At 34.5% G+C, this 17,882-nt stretch overlaps 3 protein-coding genes across 3 annotated transcripts; 1 reads left to right on the top strand and 2 right to left on the bottom strand.

Moving 5' to 3' along the window:
* Nucleotides 1-258: 258 nt before the first annotated feature.
* Nucleotides 259-2,679, top strand: LOC125816277 (cytochrome P450 86A8-like). Its single transcript, XM_049495864.1, has one exon. It carries the CDS (start codon nucleotides 570-572, stop codon nucleotides 2,175-2,177), a length of 1,608 nt encoding a protein of 535 aa, XP_049351821.1. The 5' UTR covers nucleotides 259-569; the 3' UTR covers nucleotides 2,178-2,679.
* An 877-nt stretch (nucleotides 2,680-3,556) lies between these two features.
* LOC125815703 (ascorbate transporter, chloroplastic) lies at nucleotides 3,557-9,832 on the bottom strand. The gene is made up of 11 exons (XM_049495242.1): nucleotides 9,622-9,832; nucleotides 7,737-8,323; nucleotides 7,164-7,271; nucleotides 6,717-6,872; nucleotides 6,183-6,398; nucleotides 5,536-5,745; nucleotides 4,813-4,950; nucleotides 4,580-4,681; nucleotides 4,428-4,493; nucleotides 3,776-3,860; nucleotides 3,557-3,685 (listed from the first exon to the last, which is right to left on the bottom strand). The coding sequence occupies exons 1-11, from the start codon at nucleotides 9,674-9,676 to the stop codon at nucleotides 3,588-3,590; spliced, it is 1,821 nt and encodes a 606-aa protein (XP_049351199.1). The 5' UTR covers nucleotides 9,677-9,832; the 3' UTR covers nucleotides 3,557-3,587.
* Nucleotides 9,833-11,825: 1,993 nt separating this feature from the next.
* Nucleotides 11,826-14,905, bottom strand: LOC125815225 (glycerol-3-phosphate 2-O-acyltransferase 4). The gene is made up of 2 exons (XM_049494650.1): nucleotides 14,229-14,905; nucleotides 11,826-12,879 (listed from the first exon to the last, which is right to left on the bottom strand). The coding sequence occupies exons 1-2, from the start codon at nucleotides 14,856-14,858 to the stop codon at nucleotides 12,004-12,006; spliced, it is 1,506 nt and encodes a 501-aa protein (XP_049350607.1). The 5' UTR covers nucleotides 14,859-14,905; the 3' UTR covers nucleotides 11,826-12,003.
* Nucleotides 14,906-17,882: the final 2,977 nt, after the last annotated feature.

Raw genomic sequence — 17,882 nt, 5'->3', positions numbered from 1 at the left:
AGAAAGATATTATATTTGTAATGGTAAAAATGGTTTTTTTTTTTTTAAAGTTAGATAAGTGTCACGTAACGTGAGGTACTTGACTATAAATTTGTTGTTGGCAAGTCGTTCACCCAACACTTAACTATTTTACATGATCACACTCTCATGTTCCATTTATAGTTTAACTAGTTTTCCACAAGTTATATAAAATTTTCACCCCTAAAACCTCCATAACTAAAACTATGGGAATCTACATTGTTTTTTTAAAATTTTTTTTTTTCTCTTTCTCCAAACTTGCTCAACTAATTTCATTCAATGCTTCAATTTAAAGTCCACCTCTTTTCTCTGCACAAATTAGTTGGGAAGAAAGCTTTTCTATAGTGGTATTTCACTTATTGTCCTTTTGCTATGCATTTATTGTATCAAAAAAAAATTAGATGGTGAAATTCAAGAAACAGTCTGTCACTTAGTTATTACTACTCAATTCTACTTCAACTACTATAATTAATTCTCTTTTCCTATAAATTCTCTTCATTTTATATCTTTTTTCTACTACTCCATACAATTTTTTTTTTTATAATAATCATATGGATATTGCTATAGCTTTGTTCTTGTTTAGTTTCATAACATGTTATCTGCTATGGTTCACTTTCATATCAAGATCTTTAAAGGGTCCACGTGTCTGGCCCTTATTGGGCAGTTTACCGGGTTTGATCGAAAACTCGGAACGTATGCATGACTGGATAGTAGACAATCTCCGCGCGTGTGGTGGCACGTACCAGACATGCATATGTGCAATACCCTTTTTGGCTAGGAAACAAGGGCTCGTGACGGTCACGTGCGACCCAAAGAATTTGGAGCATATATTGAAGACCCGATTTGAGAATTACCCGAAAGGTCCGACTTGGCAAGCTGTTTTTCATGAGCTGCTTGGACAAGGGATTTTTAATTCTGATGGTGACACGTGGCTTTTTCAAAGGAAGACGGCTGCGCTCGAGTTTACTACGCGAACGTTACGCCAAGCTATGGCCCGATGGGTTAATCGGGCCATACAGCTTAGGTTTTGTCCGATTCTTAAAACGGCTCAGGTTGAAGGGAAGCCGGTTGATTTGCAAGATCTATTGCTTCGGCTTACTTTTGATAATATTTGCGGCTTGGCTTTTGGTAAGGACCCGCAGACGTTGGCTCCCGGCTTACCCGATAATACGTTTTCATCGGCTTTTGATCGAGCCACGGAGGCGTCGCTGCAGCGGTTTATACTGCCAGAAGTTGTGTGGAAGCTGAAGAAATGGCTTGGGCTTGGAATGGAAGTCAGCTTGAGCCGAAGCCTTGTACAGCTGGACAAATACATGTCTGACATCATCAATACACGTAAGCTTGAGTTGATGAGTCAGCAAAAAGATGGAAATCCACATGATGACTTGTTATCAAGGTTTATGAAGAAAAAAGAATCATACACGGACAAGTTCTTGCAACACGTGGCACTTAATTTCATCCTAGCTGGACGTGACACGTCATCGGTCGCGTTGAGTTGGTTTTTCTGGTTGGTCATTCAAAATCCAGTAGTTGAACAAAAAATCTTACAAGAAATATCCACGGTCTTGGTTGAGACACGTGGCAGTGACACGTCATCATGGCTCGAGGAGCCGTTAGCGTTCGAGGAGGTTGATCGGCTAACCTACTTGAAAGCTGCATTGTCGGAAACTCTCCGGCTCTATCCGTCGGTGCCGGAGGACTCGAAGCACGTGGTGGTCGATGACGTGTTGCCGGACGGGACATTTGTACCGGCTGGTTCGTCAGTAACATATTCAATATATTCAGCCGGAAGAATGAAGAGTACATGGGGAGAAGATTGTTTAGAATTCAAACCCGAAAGATGGTTAACCCTAGACGGTAAAAAGTTTGTTATGCATGAACAATATAAGTTTGTGGCATTTAATGCTGGTCCAAGGATATGTCTTGGGAAAGACTTGGCATACTTGCAAATGAAGTCGGTGGCGGCAGCAGTATTGCTCCGCCACCGACTCACAGTGGCTCCAGGCCATAAGGTGGAGCAAAAAATGTCGTTGACGCTTTTTATGAAAGACGGACTTAAAGTAGATCTTCATCCAAGAGACCTCACACCATTCGTGAATAGTGTAAAAGAGGTGCAATTAATCCAAATATTGAATGGGGACAAAGATGAATGTTCATAATTATGGAGAGAGAGGGAGTGGGGGTAGTTGAGGTGGATTAAAGAATGGTGTTGGAAAATATTGATTGTAAGCTAAGTATAGTTGAATTGGTTGAGGTTATTATGGTGGTTGAATTCTCACATGAATGCTCTTGGTATTCATGATATTAAGGTACATCATCACATTCATTGTGGGAGAAACTTTTTTTTGTTTTTAATTTATTTGTGGGTGTTAGTGGAACAGCTGGAAATGATTTTGAGGTTGAAGAGGAGGGACATTTCTCAATAATTTTTTATTTTATTTTTACTAGTAATAAGTTGTACAAGTACTAGCTAGAACTTTCTTTTTTTGCTTTATAATTAATTATTCTAGTATCCTAAAAGCTGACCCCCTTTATTTGTTCATTTTACTTTGGTTGGTTGTTTACCTTCAATTCTTTGTATTTTCTACTTTTTTTTCACTCTTTTTTGGTATGTGAATTCTTTTGTATCTTGTTAAGATTTTTGAATTATGGTGTTTCTTTTTTCTATTTGGAAGATCGTACTGAATTGCTTAATTCAATTTTCTTTTTCTTTGTCAAAATTATATGACATTTGCAACCAGAATTTGAAGGTAAAATTCGTTCAAAATTCAAATAGCAAGTCTCATGTTACATGGAATTGAAACTCCAAAAGGATGCAAAATATTAAAGGCTTGAGGGGTGATAAAATTATGGTTTACTAAGTTACTCTTATTTAATAAAGGTAAATTGTTTTTTTCTCTCTTTAATATTATGCATACTTCTTTAAAATTAAGGATATAATTAGAAACGAAATTATCAATTTTTTTGAGATAAAACAACAGTTAAAATGGGATGGATGGAGTATATCACAATCTCATAGTCTTTTCCTAATAAATTCAACTCTATTTCTTTCCAGGAACTAGCAAAATCCTTTTTCTTGTGTGCACGTAAGTGAAAGTAAATATAAATTAATAACTGTGTGCACGTAAGTGAAAGTAATTCAAAGTGTTAATTTGAAAATTGTGTACTACTATCCTATCTCAAGTTTCGTAAATTTTTCAGTGTTCACAATCAGCATCCTGAGACGTATTAAACATGGACGATGAAACCATAATAACGCGATGTCTAGCGAACAGTATCCAGCGAGGTTGAAGGAAATTACTCTGGCTAAAGAAATGTCCAGGCTTCATATAAGGTTTTCTATGGAAAATTCATGCCAGTAAACATACTAACATTTACATGGTCCAAAGTTTTATACTAGTAGAGAGCACCTTTAAGGAGAAACTTCCCACAGGCAACTTTCAAAATTGTTTGCATGGATCCTTTCTAGGTATAAACCTGGGGCATTAACATCTTCTTCTCTTAACTATATTTTATGCTTGTAGTAAAACTCGTTTCCATTTGCACTTTCTCTGGGCAACAAAGATTATCTACTCGAGGATTCTCTCTCCCGTTGAGAAGAAATTCCAGACTAATGTGCCTATGATGTATAATACAACAGCAACCTTAAATACATCATCCCAAGACCCTGCACAAGGAAATATAGGAATACCATTGTATATATTAACTCAATGTCGACGTTCTCATTCAGAACCACCAAGCTGATAAGAAAATATACCTTTTTGTAGTATGTATCCGGTTGCAGCTGTACCGAAGACACCAGCTAGCACACCAGCAGTATTAGATAATCCCAACAACACTCCCTGTGGAAGGGGAAAGTATACAAAAGTTTCAAATATCTAAATTTCAAAAACATGCTATCAAATGTTCAAACTATTCTGTTCAATAAATGGTCGGGTAAGCCTTAACAGAGGTTAACACAAGCTAACACAATGTAAAAGCTTGAATCTGCATGGAGTTTAGCAAGAAATGAAGACTTTCAAACTTGTGGTTCTAAATATGCCATAGCATTTGTGCCACAACAAAACTTCTGAAACTTGCATGTTATAGCAGTTGTGTGGTTATAAAAGCTTCTCATTTAATGGTAAAAGTGGGAAATGTGAAGTTAATTGTTTCCAATCATTCTTCTTGAAACGGATTAAGAAAGAAACCGTGTCCCATAAACTGGAACGAGGGGAGTAGTAGTTAACAGTGCTCAGACAAGAACTTCCAGTAATGGTGACAAGATAAAAGTCCACAAGTTGCATCGTGGGAGCCAGTTACCTACTAACCAGGGGAAAAAAATAGGAGAAACAATTCCAGACACGGGATTCAACATTTTAAAACTTTTCTTTTTCACTTTGCCATGTATATAAAGTAGAAGTACTTACAGCGTAACGTGGTCCAATGTCTTGGTGATTAGAGTAGAGGCCAGATTGAGAGAAGGCATCCGATCCCTGCAAACAGCTCAAATTATTATTTAAATCAACAGACTCGCAAGAATCTCCCAAAAGTATGTCATTCCATTATCTATGGCACCGACCTGACTGCATGCCATGCATAGTACTGCCAACGCAGGAGTCTTCACATGGCTTAATTGTGTAAGGAAAAAAGCAGGGCCCAGAAAACCAATCGATTGCATAATCTGCAAATTTGTTTAGGTGGAGTTATTTATTAGAAACAAAATAAAAACAAATGATGCTCACCATTAGTTAGTTAAACTATAATGCTATACACTGTATAAAACTGAATACAAAAGTTCTATTAAGTCCTTGCCTTACGAACTGATGTTATGGAGAATCCTTTGCTCACAAGTGTATCGGCAATCCAACCACCTAAATTTGCAAATATGGCCATGGTCAGCCATGGCAATACACAGAATAGTCCAGATTCGGTGAGGTTGAACTTCAAAACCTGAAGAAATAAGAGGATTGGAAAGTAAGACCTTAATCAGCTTATACGGTGAGATTTATTCTAAATACGGTACCATCTTCTAATAATCGATGAGCATTGAGTCATTTCAGATAATTTAACCTGAAACCTAAAATATTCGACCCACAGAATACAGAGAAATGTTATCCACTAAAGCTAGTAACATAAGAACTTCTAAAGGTATGCAAAAACAAACCAATATCTAAATTCAAGTTGTAGTATTGAGTAAATGCAATTTTCACAAGATTTTTACTTCAGATTCAGCATCATAATAACAAATTCTAGAGTCTCGAAGATTCTGCTGATCTAACAGGTTCATGAATGATAGCAAGACAAATATTTCATGATGCCATGACAAATATTGATATTACAATGCCAGAAAATGAACTCGAATAAAGAAAATAGAGCAGAATGGATTAGCCTCCACGAAACAATGCACGAATCTACAAATATCCCCACTTGGACCAAGACAAAGTTTAAAGTTTTGTTTATTATTTCGTTCTCCATTTTCCATGGTGATGAATATGCCAAGAGAAGAAATTATTCCAAAAAGGGTGTATCAGATACCTGACTATAGTACGTAGGCATCCATGTCAGCAGAATAAATGTTCCCCAGTTATGGCAGAAATGGGAGATAATGAGGGCCCAGACAGGTGCCTTTGATAAAATTAGTTTCCATGGGATGTTAGTGACAGGTTCCTTAGAGACACTTCCATCCATGATCAGACTCTTTTCCTGCTCACTAAGCCCTGGATCATCTTTTGGAGTGCTATATGCCTGGAAAGCAAATTAGTCAATGTATAACCAAATGAGTTAGCCTGGTTGGACTCAGGTATGATGGCACAGAAGATAGAACTGGACTCCAAGAGGTCACCCTTTTCACCAGAACCAACAATTAGTGCAGCTAAAACTATATCACGGTGATGTTTCAACCATGAAAAATCATGGAAAGGAAATAACAATCAGACACTTTTGAGCCATTGCATGAAACTTATGCACCTAAGTTTTAGGTCTAAGCAATGATCTTAGAAGCTGAAAACCAATAACTCTGTTGCATTTTTAGGACTTCATAACTAGGAGTACAAAGGTTCATTTTATCTAAAGCCAATTTGATGAAAGGAGTGAAAAGGGGGAAATAAAGAGAAGTCATGAAAATTTTGGAAGATGATAAAAATAACAGAAGTCCAAGATACAGAAAAAGCAGACAAACTCACCTTGGTCAACCACAGTGCAAACCAGATGCTTCCAAGGGAACCAAAGGAATAAAATACGGATGGCCATCCAAACTTTTGGATCAAAATAGGAGAGAACGCTAATCCTGTAACAGAACCAAGATACATTCCACTATACACTAGAGCAAGAGATCTGCTTCTTTCTGAGACAGGAATCCATTTTGAGAGCATATTATTCATGGCAGGCATTGCGACACCCTGACAAGAACTTACATAGTCAGAACAAAAACTGTGCATGTGATAACTGATTTAACTCCTCACCAACTACAGTACTGGTACAAGAGAATCATAGTGTGCGGTGACGCCCCACAATTAATCCATAAGTTTATGAGATGTATCTTCTCAAATCTACTATGTTTAGTATAGCTAAGCATGAAGCAATTGGTTTGTCTTTCAATGTCCATAACCAGAATAGCTTCAGGCAACTCACAAGTTGAAGGACAACTTACAATGTTTGGAAAATCAGCTGTGTCTAAGAATTTGGAAGAAGCAGGGAAAGCGCATATAGAGACTAACCTCCCCAATACCCATTAAGGCACGCACAACAAGTAAGAACGGAAGTCCAAGTTTGGCAGCAAAAGGAGTTAAAACAGTTGCAATCGACCACCAGACAACTCCGAAGCCAAGCACTACCTTCCCACCAAGTTTATCTGCCCATATTCCTCCAACAATCTGCATATAGAACATGTAAAACGATAGTAAGATAATGGTTTATCAAGCACATGAGAATAGCATACCAGAAATTAAATTCATTCTCCTCCGTGTTTGTCCCTATTCAATGGCTACACAGAGTAGAGTTATAAGGTTAGCTTAGAACTTAATGATAGATAAAACCTTAGGTTGAGACATGGGCAGAATACATGACCACATCCATCATGCAATAGATTGATCAAATACTAGTACTGAAACAGGAAAAAGTTCATGCACTAGAAGAGACCAAGACAATGTTAAAATGAAGAAAACCTGAGTGAGAAGATAGCCCCAAAAGAAGGAAGACTGGATGAGACCAACCGTAGCACTGTTCCAGTTAAATTCCTTTGACATCGGAAGAATTGCAATGCTCATGTTTACCTAAAAGCAAAAGTGGAACCCGAGTCAGGACAGTATTAAATGGTCACACATGGTCTTGTATCAAATAATATCAAACAGATGAATAGAAAAAAGTATGGAAGGAGGAAACTCATTTTTATTCAGCTAATTTTAAGAACTTTAAGAGCTTTAACGACTTCATCTATAATAAAAAGCTTGAAGGCAGGGTATCTACAACCTCACAATCATGTTTAAGGAACAAATTTTGATGGTGATCATTGAAAACATAGGATGTGCAATAGTTAATATAGTGGCCATGAATTTTTGCATGTGTTTAAGCTACTGAATCTGTTATGCTTAGATGTCTTAATTTATTTTTATTTTACAAAGGTAAGCAAACTACATTCAAACATCCCAAATAGGCATTATAATATCCAATCTTAGGAGGGGCCATACGAACAGAATGGAAAGCAAAGTATCAAAGTAAAAGTTGGATGAATTACTCACACGATCCATGTTGCATAACAAAAATGCAGCAAAACACAGCAGTACAACAATCCATCTTCTTGGAAATTGCTCCCACCAAGGTTTTGCTTGCTCAACCCCTTCCACCAAAATGGCTTCACTTGCCCCTTCCGATGACATAAGAGACCCCAACGCTCCAGTTATGTCATATCCATCAGATTTGAAGTCGGCTTGGGCTCTATTTACTGCAGCATGCTTTGACTGCTGCTTTTGTCCATCAATGAAACCAAGCTTATCCAGCTTCCTTGGTTGAATCCAACTGTTACCTGAGTCGGTAGAGGAAAGATAGCATTCCCATCTTTTGGTTCTTTGCTTAGGATTGATGACATGAGACTTTCCACTAAACCGGTTGGGTTGAACGACTTCAACATAAAATGGTGATATTGATCCAAAAGATTTACCATCCAAAGGTCCAACAGATTGGGAATGTGAGCTATATATGCAACCCGAGTACGATAAGCCACTCCTTGAGCGACACCGCTCATTGTATAACATATTCCTCTGAACATACTTCAAAGCAGCAAACCCCAATTGCTCTCCATGGTGATGTACTGCAGACTGCTCTCTGCCTGTTGACATAATTCATTGATGTATTAACTAAGGCACCACAAAGATGCAAGATACTAAGAACTGAATAGAACAAGTAGATGACAAAATCAGGAAAAGGCTTCAGTGAAGAGTAAAATTTAGTTTTTGCAGCCACAAGTGCTGCCTAACATTCTGATTTCTACATTTCACTTCACTTCACTATTCAGAGTGCTCCCCAGAAACTACAAGTGAAGTGAAAAAAGAAAAAAATAGAAGACTCTGCCCTTTACTTTTCAAAAACTACTCGCTTTATCCTGAGGTCAACTTATTGCAGCATTTTCCATGACCAACAGGAATCACAAGATTCCCTGAATTCGTAGTATTCACATATCCAAATAATTGAGTCAAATCATGAGTTAGTTTGCATATGTTCATTTATTGGTCCTAATTTTGGAGTCAACATTCCCTTAGTTTCATAATGTATAATAACTATTTATCAAATCATCCATTACTTTACACAAGTATGTGCTAAAGGATAGTCCTTTAGAAAATGTGCAAGAGATTTTTAGAAGCTTAGGGATCAGAGAGGTTACACTGTGAATGTTATCTTGATAGAATAGGTCTTTTCTGTACCAACATGATTCTACAATGATTTTTAATGAGTGAAAGAAACAAATGGTCATTGTTACACATCGTCGAGGCGTGACCAATTTAAGGGGCTGTTTGGCCATGCAATTTGAACCTCACAGCTACCTCTGCTAAATCAATGATTTCAAATTCATATCCAAACAGGTAAGCTTTGTCTTAGTTAAAAGAGTTCTATAGAATCAACCTCGATATAGTCGCTTAAATGAATTCCACACCCAATGTATTCTTGATCTAAATTACACACCTAAATGACCAATGGTAAAATCTCTGCCACACAAAATCTACAATTATCCAATTGCCTGCAAAAATTCCTTCAGATACCTACAGGTTAAACCAAGCATTGAGGCAAACAAGTACTCCAGCACAAAAAAAAAACATACCGAAATCCAAGTAGCCAGCACAAAATCATGAATCTCGAGTCCTTTATGCAACATTTTTTTTTTTTACCTCTTGGTGACTCGAACTTGAATTTCCATCAAAATTAAATATTCCTAATCACAAAAAACTACATTCACATATTCAACAAACATGCAATCCGCCATCCAATACTTCTTCACCAATTCTCAAAATGAACATTTGCCATATATAAATTCACAACTTCCGTAAACTAAACTAATCAGCTAATTGCTAAACAGCTAAGCAGAAACACTTAAAGTAAGCATCCAAAGTTCAAAGCCGACAAATTATTTACCTGAACCGATGAAACCACCGAAATTCCGGTTAGAAACAACGGCGCCGATAGCCATTGTCTCCGGCGACTTCGTTTTCCGGCAGCTACCAACACTCTCAGCTTCACACGAAATTCGTTCTCCCTCAGATTTAAGCAAAAAACTCCAAAATTCTCTCTCTAAAAACTGGGCAGAGAAAGAAGATAACAAGAGGAGTGATGTTCTTCATCCAAATTTCACTACAAAATTACTACTTATATTTTTCTGTTTTTATTTTTCCTTCTTAAAAGCGGGAAGAGTAAAAACATCAGTGGGCGTCGATACAACCCAAAGCAAACAAGGGCTGAGAATATGACACGTGGCGCTTCATCCACTGCGAAGTAGTTAAAATCTCGGGAATACCCCTTGTATGTTTAGAAATCGATGATAACAAGTAGGGGTGTTTACGGGTCGGTTTAAATCGGTTATTGGTCAAAATTAAAACAAAACCAACTTAATTGGTTTTAAAATTATCAAAACCAAATCAAACCAAATATAATATACATTTATCGGTTTGGTGGTTGTCGGTTTCGATTCGATTATTCGGTTATTAATCATACACAAAAATAAAAGAAAAAATTCATTCAAAATGTGAAAAAAGTGACAACAACCCATTCAAAAAAAAAATATATAGTTAGAATGATTGACATTATTGAACTTTCGATCACTGAATTTATTATTATTAAAGCTTTAAAATTCACTATATTGGCTTAGAAGGAAGAGACATTAACATTTTCAGTCTCACAAAGAATTGTCATAGACACTCTTATACATGAAATCAATAAAATAAATGTTTTCACCTTGGGCATTTTTGCTTTAAATAAGTAAATTATAAAGAAATTATAATGAAAACATATATAAGATCTTTAAAATTGTTTATAAAAATAATATATTAAGTATGTATATTAATAAAATATATGTATATAATTCATTGGTTTGGTTTGGTTATTTTTTCGATTTTTTAGAATAAAACCATAACCAAATCAAATACTATCGGTTTTCAAAAATCTAAAACCAAACCCAAATAAAATCGATTTTATTTTATCGATTTGCTTTGATTTTTTGGTTTGAATCGGTTTTTATCCAAACCGTGAACACCCCTAATAACAAGGTGAGACGTTAAGGGTATTTTAGGGTATTCAAATGAAAGCTGCGTGCTATGGCTTTTTACTGAAAAGCCCTTCATAGTTGAGTCTCATTAAAAGGAATAAATTGATGTGAGATGTACAACGTAGGTCATTTCTATCCACTCTTCTTTACACAAAAAAAATCAAAGTTGTTTGAACATTAAAAGACAATATTGAAAAATTAAAGTCACGTTTGAAAATACATTTTAACTTTTAAAAAAAAATTCCAAACAGGGTCTCGAATCTTTTTTTTTTTTTAAAAAGGTAAGCCTTATGTGAAGATACGTAGACTATTTTTATTACTTGATTATAGATACTAGAAATTTTATGAAGTGAATGATTATTTCAGATCTAAATTAAAGTTAGTGGTTTGTTTAAGTATAAATTAGCATTAGCAATGATATTATTTAATAACAGAGTAAAGTTTTATCGATTAAATTATATTTCGTTGAGTTAAATGAAAAGACTTGTTAAATTTGTTTACTCTATATTAAAGACGAGATTGATTTATGAATTTATAGTTAGATTGTGAAAGTTAAGTATGTGATATCATTAACAACAATAATTATATATATTTATATTTTATTTATAAAAGAGGGAGTTCTATCAATTAATATATATTCTCTTGAGTTAAAGAAATATATTTAGTACATAGTGAGAATAAGTTGAGTTTATAATTTGATAACCAAATCTATTAGTGTATGATCTACAATGATCTTTTAATATCATATAATTAATGTGATATGACATACTAGATTGTAGTGTAGTTGAAAAGAAATTTATTAAAACAATTCATTCACTCTTAAAATATAGTTGAGTCATTATTTCTTATAAATCCTTGATTCAATACCACCCGTGTCTTTTAGTCAGAGCTTCAATACGGACTTTTAACATTTTCACATGCCAGATTGTCAAAGGCCAAATTGATGCCATTGGCACACAAATTCGAGCTAGACCTCAACAAGCCTGAGGGGCTAAGATTGAGGAATTTCACAAATGATCCGCTAAAAGTGCTTCATCTTTTAGGCCCAAACTAATAAACAGTAAAGAGAAAGTTAGTCTTAGGCACAAATTTGATTCCAATTAATATTGTCTATTGAATACGAATACAAAGTAACTAATCATGTAACAAACATAGCCTCTTCTTAACAACAAGAGTTCTATATAATGTTGACCACAAATTTTACTAACAGAATCCCCTCAAAGCAATTAAAGCCTTTCTCCCAATGAAATTGTAATTCAGGCTTTCTTGGAGTACATAGACTCCACTTTGCCATCATTTCCACCAAGCAACATATACTTATCCTTCCTTGTCAACTGAGTGCATTCAAATCCAAGAACCCCACCCAACACTTTCTGCACATGGTTGGCTACTTCAATTGATGTTTTCCCAGCCTTGCATGTCATTTCCATTGGCAATGGTTCAAGAAATGTCAATTCATAAGTTGGCCTTGGGTTCATGAAAAAGAAATATGGATCCCAAAACTTCACTCCGCGGACTGTTGTACCGAAGAACATGCTCTGCTTTGAATCCACTGCTACTGGCACGATTCTATCGCTTAATTCTGCAAACAGAGCACTGAACCTCAGCAAAAACGGCTCTCTACATGTAGTCCCTTCGGGGCATACAACGAGATCACCCTTCTCGAGCAATTTCTTGATCATTGCAGCATCAGCTTCGCGATCACGTGTCAAGGCAATGGCTGGAATTGGGGATAAGAATCTCGAGAGCTTGCTCACGCTATATGTGACGGTTGACACTTTCCTCCCTAGTGCAATAGCAACGATGATAGGGTCAAGTGCTGAACGATGATTACACACGTAGAGGTTCCCTGGGGTACCCGGTGATGGTGGAGGTGGTCGAGGGCCTTTGATCACGAGGTTGATCCCTACCATCCCATATGTATAACGAACAATACGCTCAGGGAGAGGGAGATTGAAGTATACGCGAAAAACTCCAAGAGCAAATCCAAATGGCAACCAAATGTAGGTGACTAACGCGTTGAATGGAGTTGGGCGTTGCACCAGGCGACCATCATGGAAGATCAATCTGCTTTTCAAGCGATCAAGTGGTACTGGCTTTGCTGATTCGCTAGGGAGCACCATATAACCCTCCTGTTATTTGACATACATATTTTAGCGAATAAACAACGATGTAGATCACCTATTGATTGGTTCGATTGTTGGTACACTTGATGTAACATAGTGGCTTTTAGATGCATTTATTATTCAATAAAGAAAGACCAACTACTCACTATAACACACTTATTTTGAGACAGAGCAAGTACTACGAATGTCTCAGTTCATTGTGACATACAAGTGAGAGTGAAGGACCACTGTGATTCAGCTAAGAGGCAGGTAGGAAAGTAATTGGTGAGGCCCTTCCACAATTTAATTATTTTCACGTGTTATGGCTCAACAACTTCATTAAATGGCCTAGTTGTTTTAATTTATTGTTCAAGAGTATAGAGTTGTAAGAAAACGTATTCATTGGAGGCTTTTTTTTTTCATTCTTTCAAGAAATCAAAGATAAGGTTCTATTTTAAAAAATATTATCAGATAAATAAGAATTCTTCACGCAACCCACTTGAAAAATAATATGACAAATTTGGTTAACAACATCATGCACTAATTGGAACAAATTACACTATCAAATATAATTAATATAATTTGCTAAAGATAGAAATGGAAAATTTAAACGTCAAAGACTTAAATATTGTTAGATTTTCCTCCATATACAAGATTACCTCTACGTAAGATTCATACTGACAGAATTTCAGTATACTAATCTAAAAATGTTGCAAATATGTACATATTTAAGAAAATAAAGTTATACTCCTTCCTAGTGGCGTAGCCATAAATAGCTTAGAGTGTCAGTTTAACATTATACGTCAAAAAATTATTTTACGTATATAAAAGATTATTCTCATAGATATACATTAAATCTTGAACACCTTAACTAAATTTCTGACTTCGACACCATTTCTAAAAGAATGAAGAGTTCAAACGACTCTCCTACATTTCATTTTATTTGACTCAGGTTGCTTTAACCCTCCTTAAAAAAATATTTATTATACTAAACTAATCTTATTAATTATACTTTAGAAATCTAACTTTGACTACAAGAACTTTACGTAGTTATTACATAAGGCTAATATTAAAAGAAATAATAAATATCACATGATTTGCTAAAATAAATAAGTAAAAAGAAAAATATAATTTTAACCAGATTTTATTTTTAATTTACCCTCAACATTAGTCAAAACTCATTCTAGAAGTGAATAGCAATGTTAATAACAGGATGAGTGTTTATTAAAGAGGAATATATTTTATGAAAGATTTTTTTGCTCAAGATATACTTATTTTGAGACGACGAGATAGCAAATATAGAACAGAGAAAGTATAAATTAGAACAGAGTATTAAGTTGCAATTAAAATCAGTGCTACTAATTAGTAGTAATTACCTTGCAAATGGACATAAAATCATGATCCGATTCTCGATCACCCAATCCAATATCAGGCATTTCTTCTCCAAATTCCTTCAAAATCGACAATTTCTTCCATTTCCCAACCAAGATCCCAGGACTCTTCACAAATCCAGTAGCCCTCTTCGTCTTCGGATTCACCTCGATCTCTGTTCCAAGTACTTTATCACCTCCTAAAAAATCCTTCACAAAAGGCTCAACCATAATAGTCGGATTTGCAGTAACCACAACTTTCCTCTTACACTGATCGAAAACCTCGAAACTCTCCTTCCTAACATCCGTCGCGTAAAATCTCGGGAGAACAGCTCGCGAAGCTAGCTCAATGTCCCGGACTTTGAGTCCGGCGAAGGAAATGTAAATCAGCATCTGAATAGCTAATGCTTCGGATATGAATACGTATGCAATCGCGATGAGAGGGAAAGAGAGAAGGAGGATCAGTCCGCGGAAAAGGCTCCCGGCTTCGATTGCAACTAGCATGAAGTAAGGGAAAGATGAACGGGAAATCAAGAGAGTTCCGTCGAGATCCGCCGCCACGGAGTGGTGGTTCACGGCGGAGGTATCACATGTCGTCACCGACGGGAAGGATTTTTTGGATTTTGGAAGTGACATTTTTGTTAATTGCAGAGAAAAACAGAGCTTTTTTGGGTTTCTTTTGTAAGAATATAATGGAAGAAGAGGCGAGGGAAGATCCGGTTTTAAATGAAAGCGGTTGAGTGTGAGAGTACTTAAAAGTCCTTCTGAGATGGTTTATATAGTTGGGGAATTTTTTGGAGGTAAGATGGTAAAATGACCTAAATATCCATGCTTGAATTTAATGCTAACATTAAATTTTAAAAAAATGGTGTTAGGTTGTGCCTTTGTAATTTTTGTGAAGATAAGGATTAAATTTATATTTGACTTTCATTCTTAATAAATTAATAAAATTTGTTGAATTACCAGAATCAAGTTTATCTACAATATTTGTTGGTGTAAATTTTGCATTTTCAATTTCAAGTTTGAATAAAGAAAAAGATTGCCAAAAGTAAATTAGAAAATACATCTAAATAGGGGTTAAATAAGTATACTTTGTTTTCTTCAAATTTCATTTATTGACTTACATTCAAATTATTGTTATTGAAATAAAGTTAATATTTTAAAATTGACATTTATACTAATAGAAGTTAAATTGGTAAATAAATACTCGTTTTGGTTGAATGCAAGTTATTTTTGTTTGTTAAAGTCAAATTATTGTTATTGAAACAAAAGTAGTTAAATTAGGAAAGACAGAAAGGAACGAATCAATATGAAATGTTTTACCGAAGGTTAAAATTGAATTATCGAAAAATATTCATATATTTGAAGCGTAATGTTTTATACGAAAATATCTGAATTTCTTATTTATTTTTGTATTTAGTACATAAATAAAAATACACGAAGAACACTATCAATGCATAATACCCCTTACAAATCTTGTTTTTCTATTTCCATTAGAGAATTATTTTCCTACAAAAAATAGTTTCCAAATTCTTTTACCAACTCAAGAAAATATTTCCTCCATATCGAATACACCTGATCAAATATAAAAGTAAATTGAACATTTATTTGACATATGATAAAAAAAAAAAAGTTAATGAAACCCAGCAATGCAAGCTTTGTTATTAATGTCACGAACTTAATACAGATATAAAACCTTTGTTATTAATGTCATGTATTTATTAATTTGATGTAAAAATAGAATAATTTTTTATTTTTTAGTCTATGGTTGCCATGCATATAAGCAATTTGTTGTGTGTGGTTTGGGACAATTCTTGACTCACTTTCTCAACCGACTAGACTTTTATGTCCTCCAATTTCATTATCAACATTATTTCTTCCTAATTTAGTTGTGCTATTAATTGCAAAGTTGTAATGTTTGGTGGCCATTTATTATATTTTGGAATGAATTTATAACTTAAGCTTTTTGGCCAATTAGCTTGAAGTAGTAATCCAAGTAAATAATAGAGTAGGGCTCCGTTCGTTTCATATTAGTTGTTCACTTTCTTCTTTACATAATTCTTGAGAAATCATAAATAAAAAGTACTCTAGTTTTACTTATTTACCTCTTACGAAACTTTCATAAAGAATTTCTCTTCTTTGTGAGGGTAATTTGGAACTACTATTTATAGTAAGAGGGGCAAATTACTTTCTCTGTTCACTTTTACTTGTCCATTTTAACAATAGATTTTTACTTTTACATGTCATTTTTAACATATCAAGAAAAGACAATTGATTTTTTTAAATATATTTGATCCTTAGCTTTAATTAATTAATCCTCAAATTATTTTTTAGAGACTAAACATCAATTAATATGAATATTATAGTAGCGATTCAGAGTATGCAATTTTTATTCCATTTTCTCTTTCTTATTCTCCATATATAGTTCTAGGGAAATATATTAAAATTGGAGGGCCAAATAAATACAAAAAATGATATTCGAGTTATACTATTGCCTTATACGCCCAAATAATAACAAAGAAATGTCTGTGACTCTTTGTGTGATGAAACATCAGAATAAAGGAATGTTTTTATTACTATTATTTTCTTTGTCAAACGGCATAGGATTCATTTGTTAAACCGCTATTAGAAATAGAGATTTTTCTTATGATGAATCATTAAAAAATTGTGCTATAAAATGTGACTTTTTTCATTTAATTATTATTGAATTAGCTCATGACCGAAAAAATGTAGAGTGGAAAACATATTTCCATTGAAATACTAAGAATAACCATTGAACCTTTTTTTTCTCATTGATTCAATCAAAATATTTATACATATAATCAATAAACATTTTTTTTCCACTAATTTAATTAAAATATCTGTGCAAATAACCGTCGAATATTTTTGAATGTAAAATTTCAATGGAAAATGAGTAATTTTTTTAGTAGTGAGATAGTATATCAGAACAAAATATTGGGTGGGGAGTGGGGTGGCAGATTCAATTGACTAAAATGTACATACTCCATCAAGAAACCTTAAGCATATCAATTTCCCATTTCAAGAAGAAAGTTGAAAGTAGAATGTATATAGTCTTAATTAGTTATATCAACATTTGGTGCCTTTATTTTCTTTTTAATCTCGAATTCAATTCGTGTCAGAAAGGTCTATATTGAGGGAAGGGGGTAAATCGTTCTTCCTAATAAAAACAATTTTATATTTACAATACTTAAAATCTAAAACTTCTTATTAAAAATAAAAATTATTTACCATGCTCCGCGATTTAATACCTTTATGAACACATGGAAGTCTAATAAGTAGGTTAAGTTGGTGCTTCTTTTTGTATATGTAGTTGGCTAGCTATTTATTATACATAGGCTTACTTGTACCAATTTTCTTTCACAACCAATTTATATGAAGACTTTTTAGTCTTTTGGTATCTATTTTAGTCATTCTAAACTCAACAAAGCATATGAGTTTAACAACTAAAGAGACCTACTGTAGTAGAGTTGGATGAGAAGTATCATGATCACGTTAACTCCATAAATTTCAAATTCTGAATCGACTCACGGAGAAATCATACTATTGGTGGTGAGAGACATAGGACATAAATTGTAATTGAATGTAGAAAAAGGAAAATTTAGAAGTAGTTGGGGAGTGAACCAGGAAACTATACTAGTA

Source organism: Solanum verrucosum, unplaced genomic scaffold, assembly GCF_900185275.1.
Source record: "Solanum verrucosum unplaced genomic scaffold, falcon-dt-bn FXZP01000261.1, whole genome shotgun sequence".
Lineage (NCBI taxonomy): Eukaryota > Viridiplantae > Streptophyta > Magnoliopsida > Solanales > Solanaceae > Solanum > Solanum verrucosum.
The sequence above is the reverse complement of the archived record's forward strand: the minus strand, read 5'-3'. Positions and strand labels throughout refer to the sequence as shown.

What these genes read in the sequence shown, in the direction of transcription:
- LOC125816277 (XM_049495864.1), top strand. Translation starts at nt 570, where the DNA reads ATGGATATTGCTATAGCTTTGTTCTTGTTTAGTTTCATAACATGTTAT.
- LOC125815703 (XM_049495242.1), bottom strand. Translation starts at nt 9,676, where the DNA reads ATGGCTATCGGCGCCGTTGTTTCTAACCGGAATTTCGGTGGTTTCATC. An exon ending in CCTTAATGGGTATTGGGGAG is followed by an intron (nt 6,399 to 6,716) that starts GTTAGTCTCTAT and finishes AGTTCTTGTCAG; the next exon opens with GGTGTCGCAATGCCTGCCAT. An exon ending in TATGCATGGCATGCAGTCAG is followed by an intron (nt 4,494 to 4,579) that starts GTCGGTGCCATA and finishes AGCTGTTTGCAG; the next exon opens with GGATCGGATGCCTTCTCTCA.
- LOC125815225 (XM_049494650.1), bottom strand. Translation starts at nt 14,858, where the DNA reads ATGTCACTTCCAAAATCCAAAAAATCCTTCCCGTCGGTGACGACATGT. An exon ending in ATTTTATGTCCATTTGCAAG is followed by an intron (nt 12,880 to 14,228) that starts GTAATTACTACT and finishes GTCAAATAACAG; the next exon opens with GAGGGTTATATGGTGCTCCC.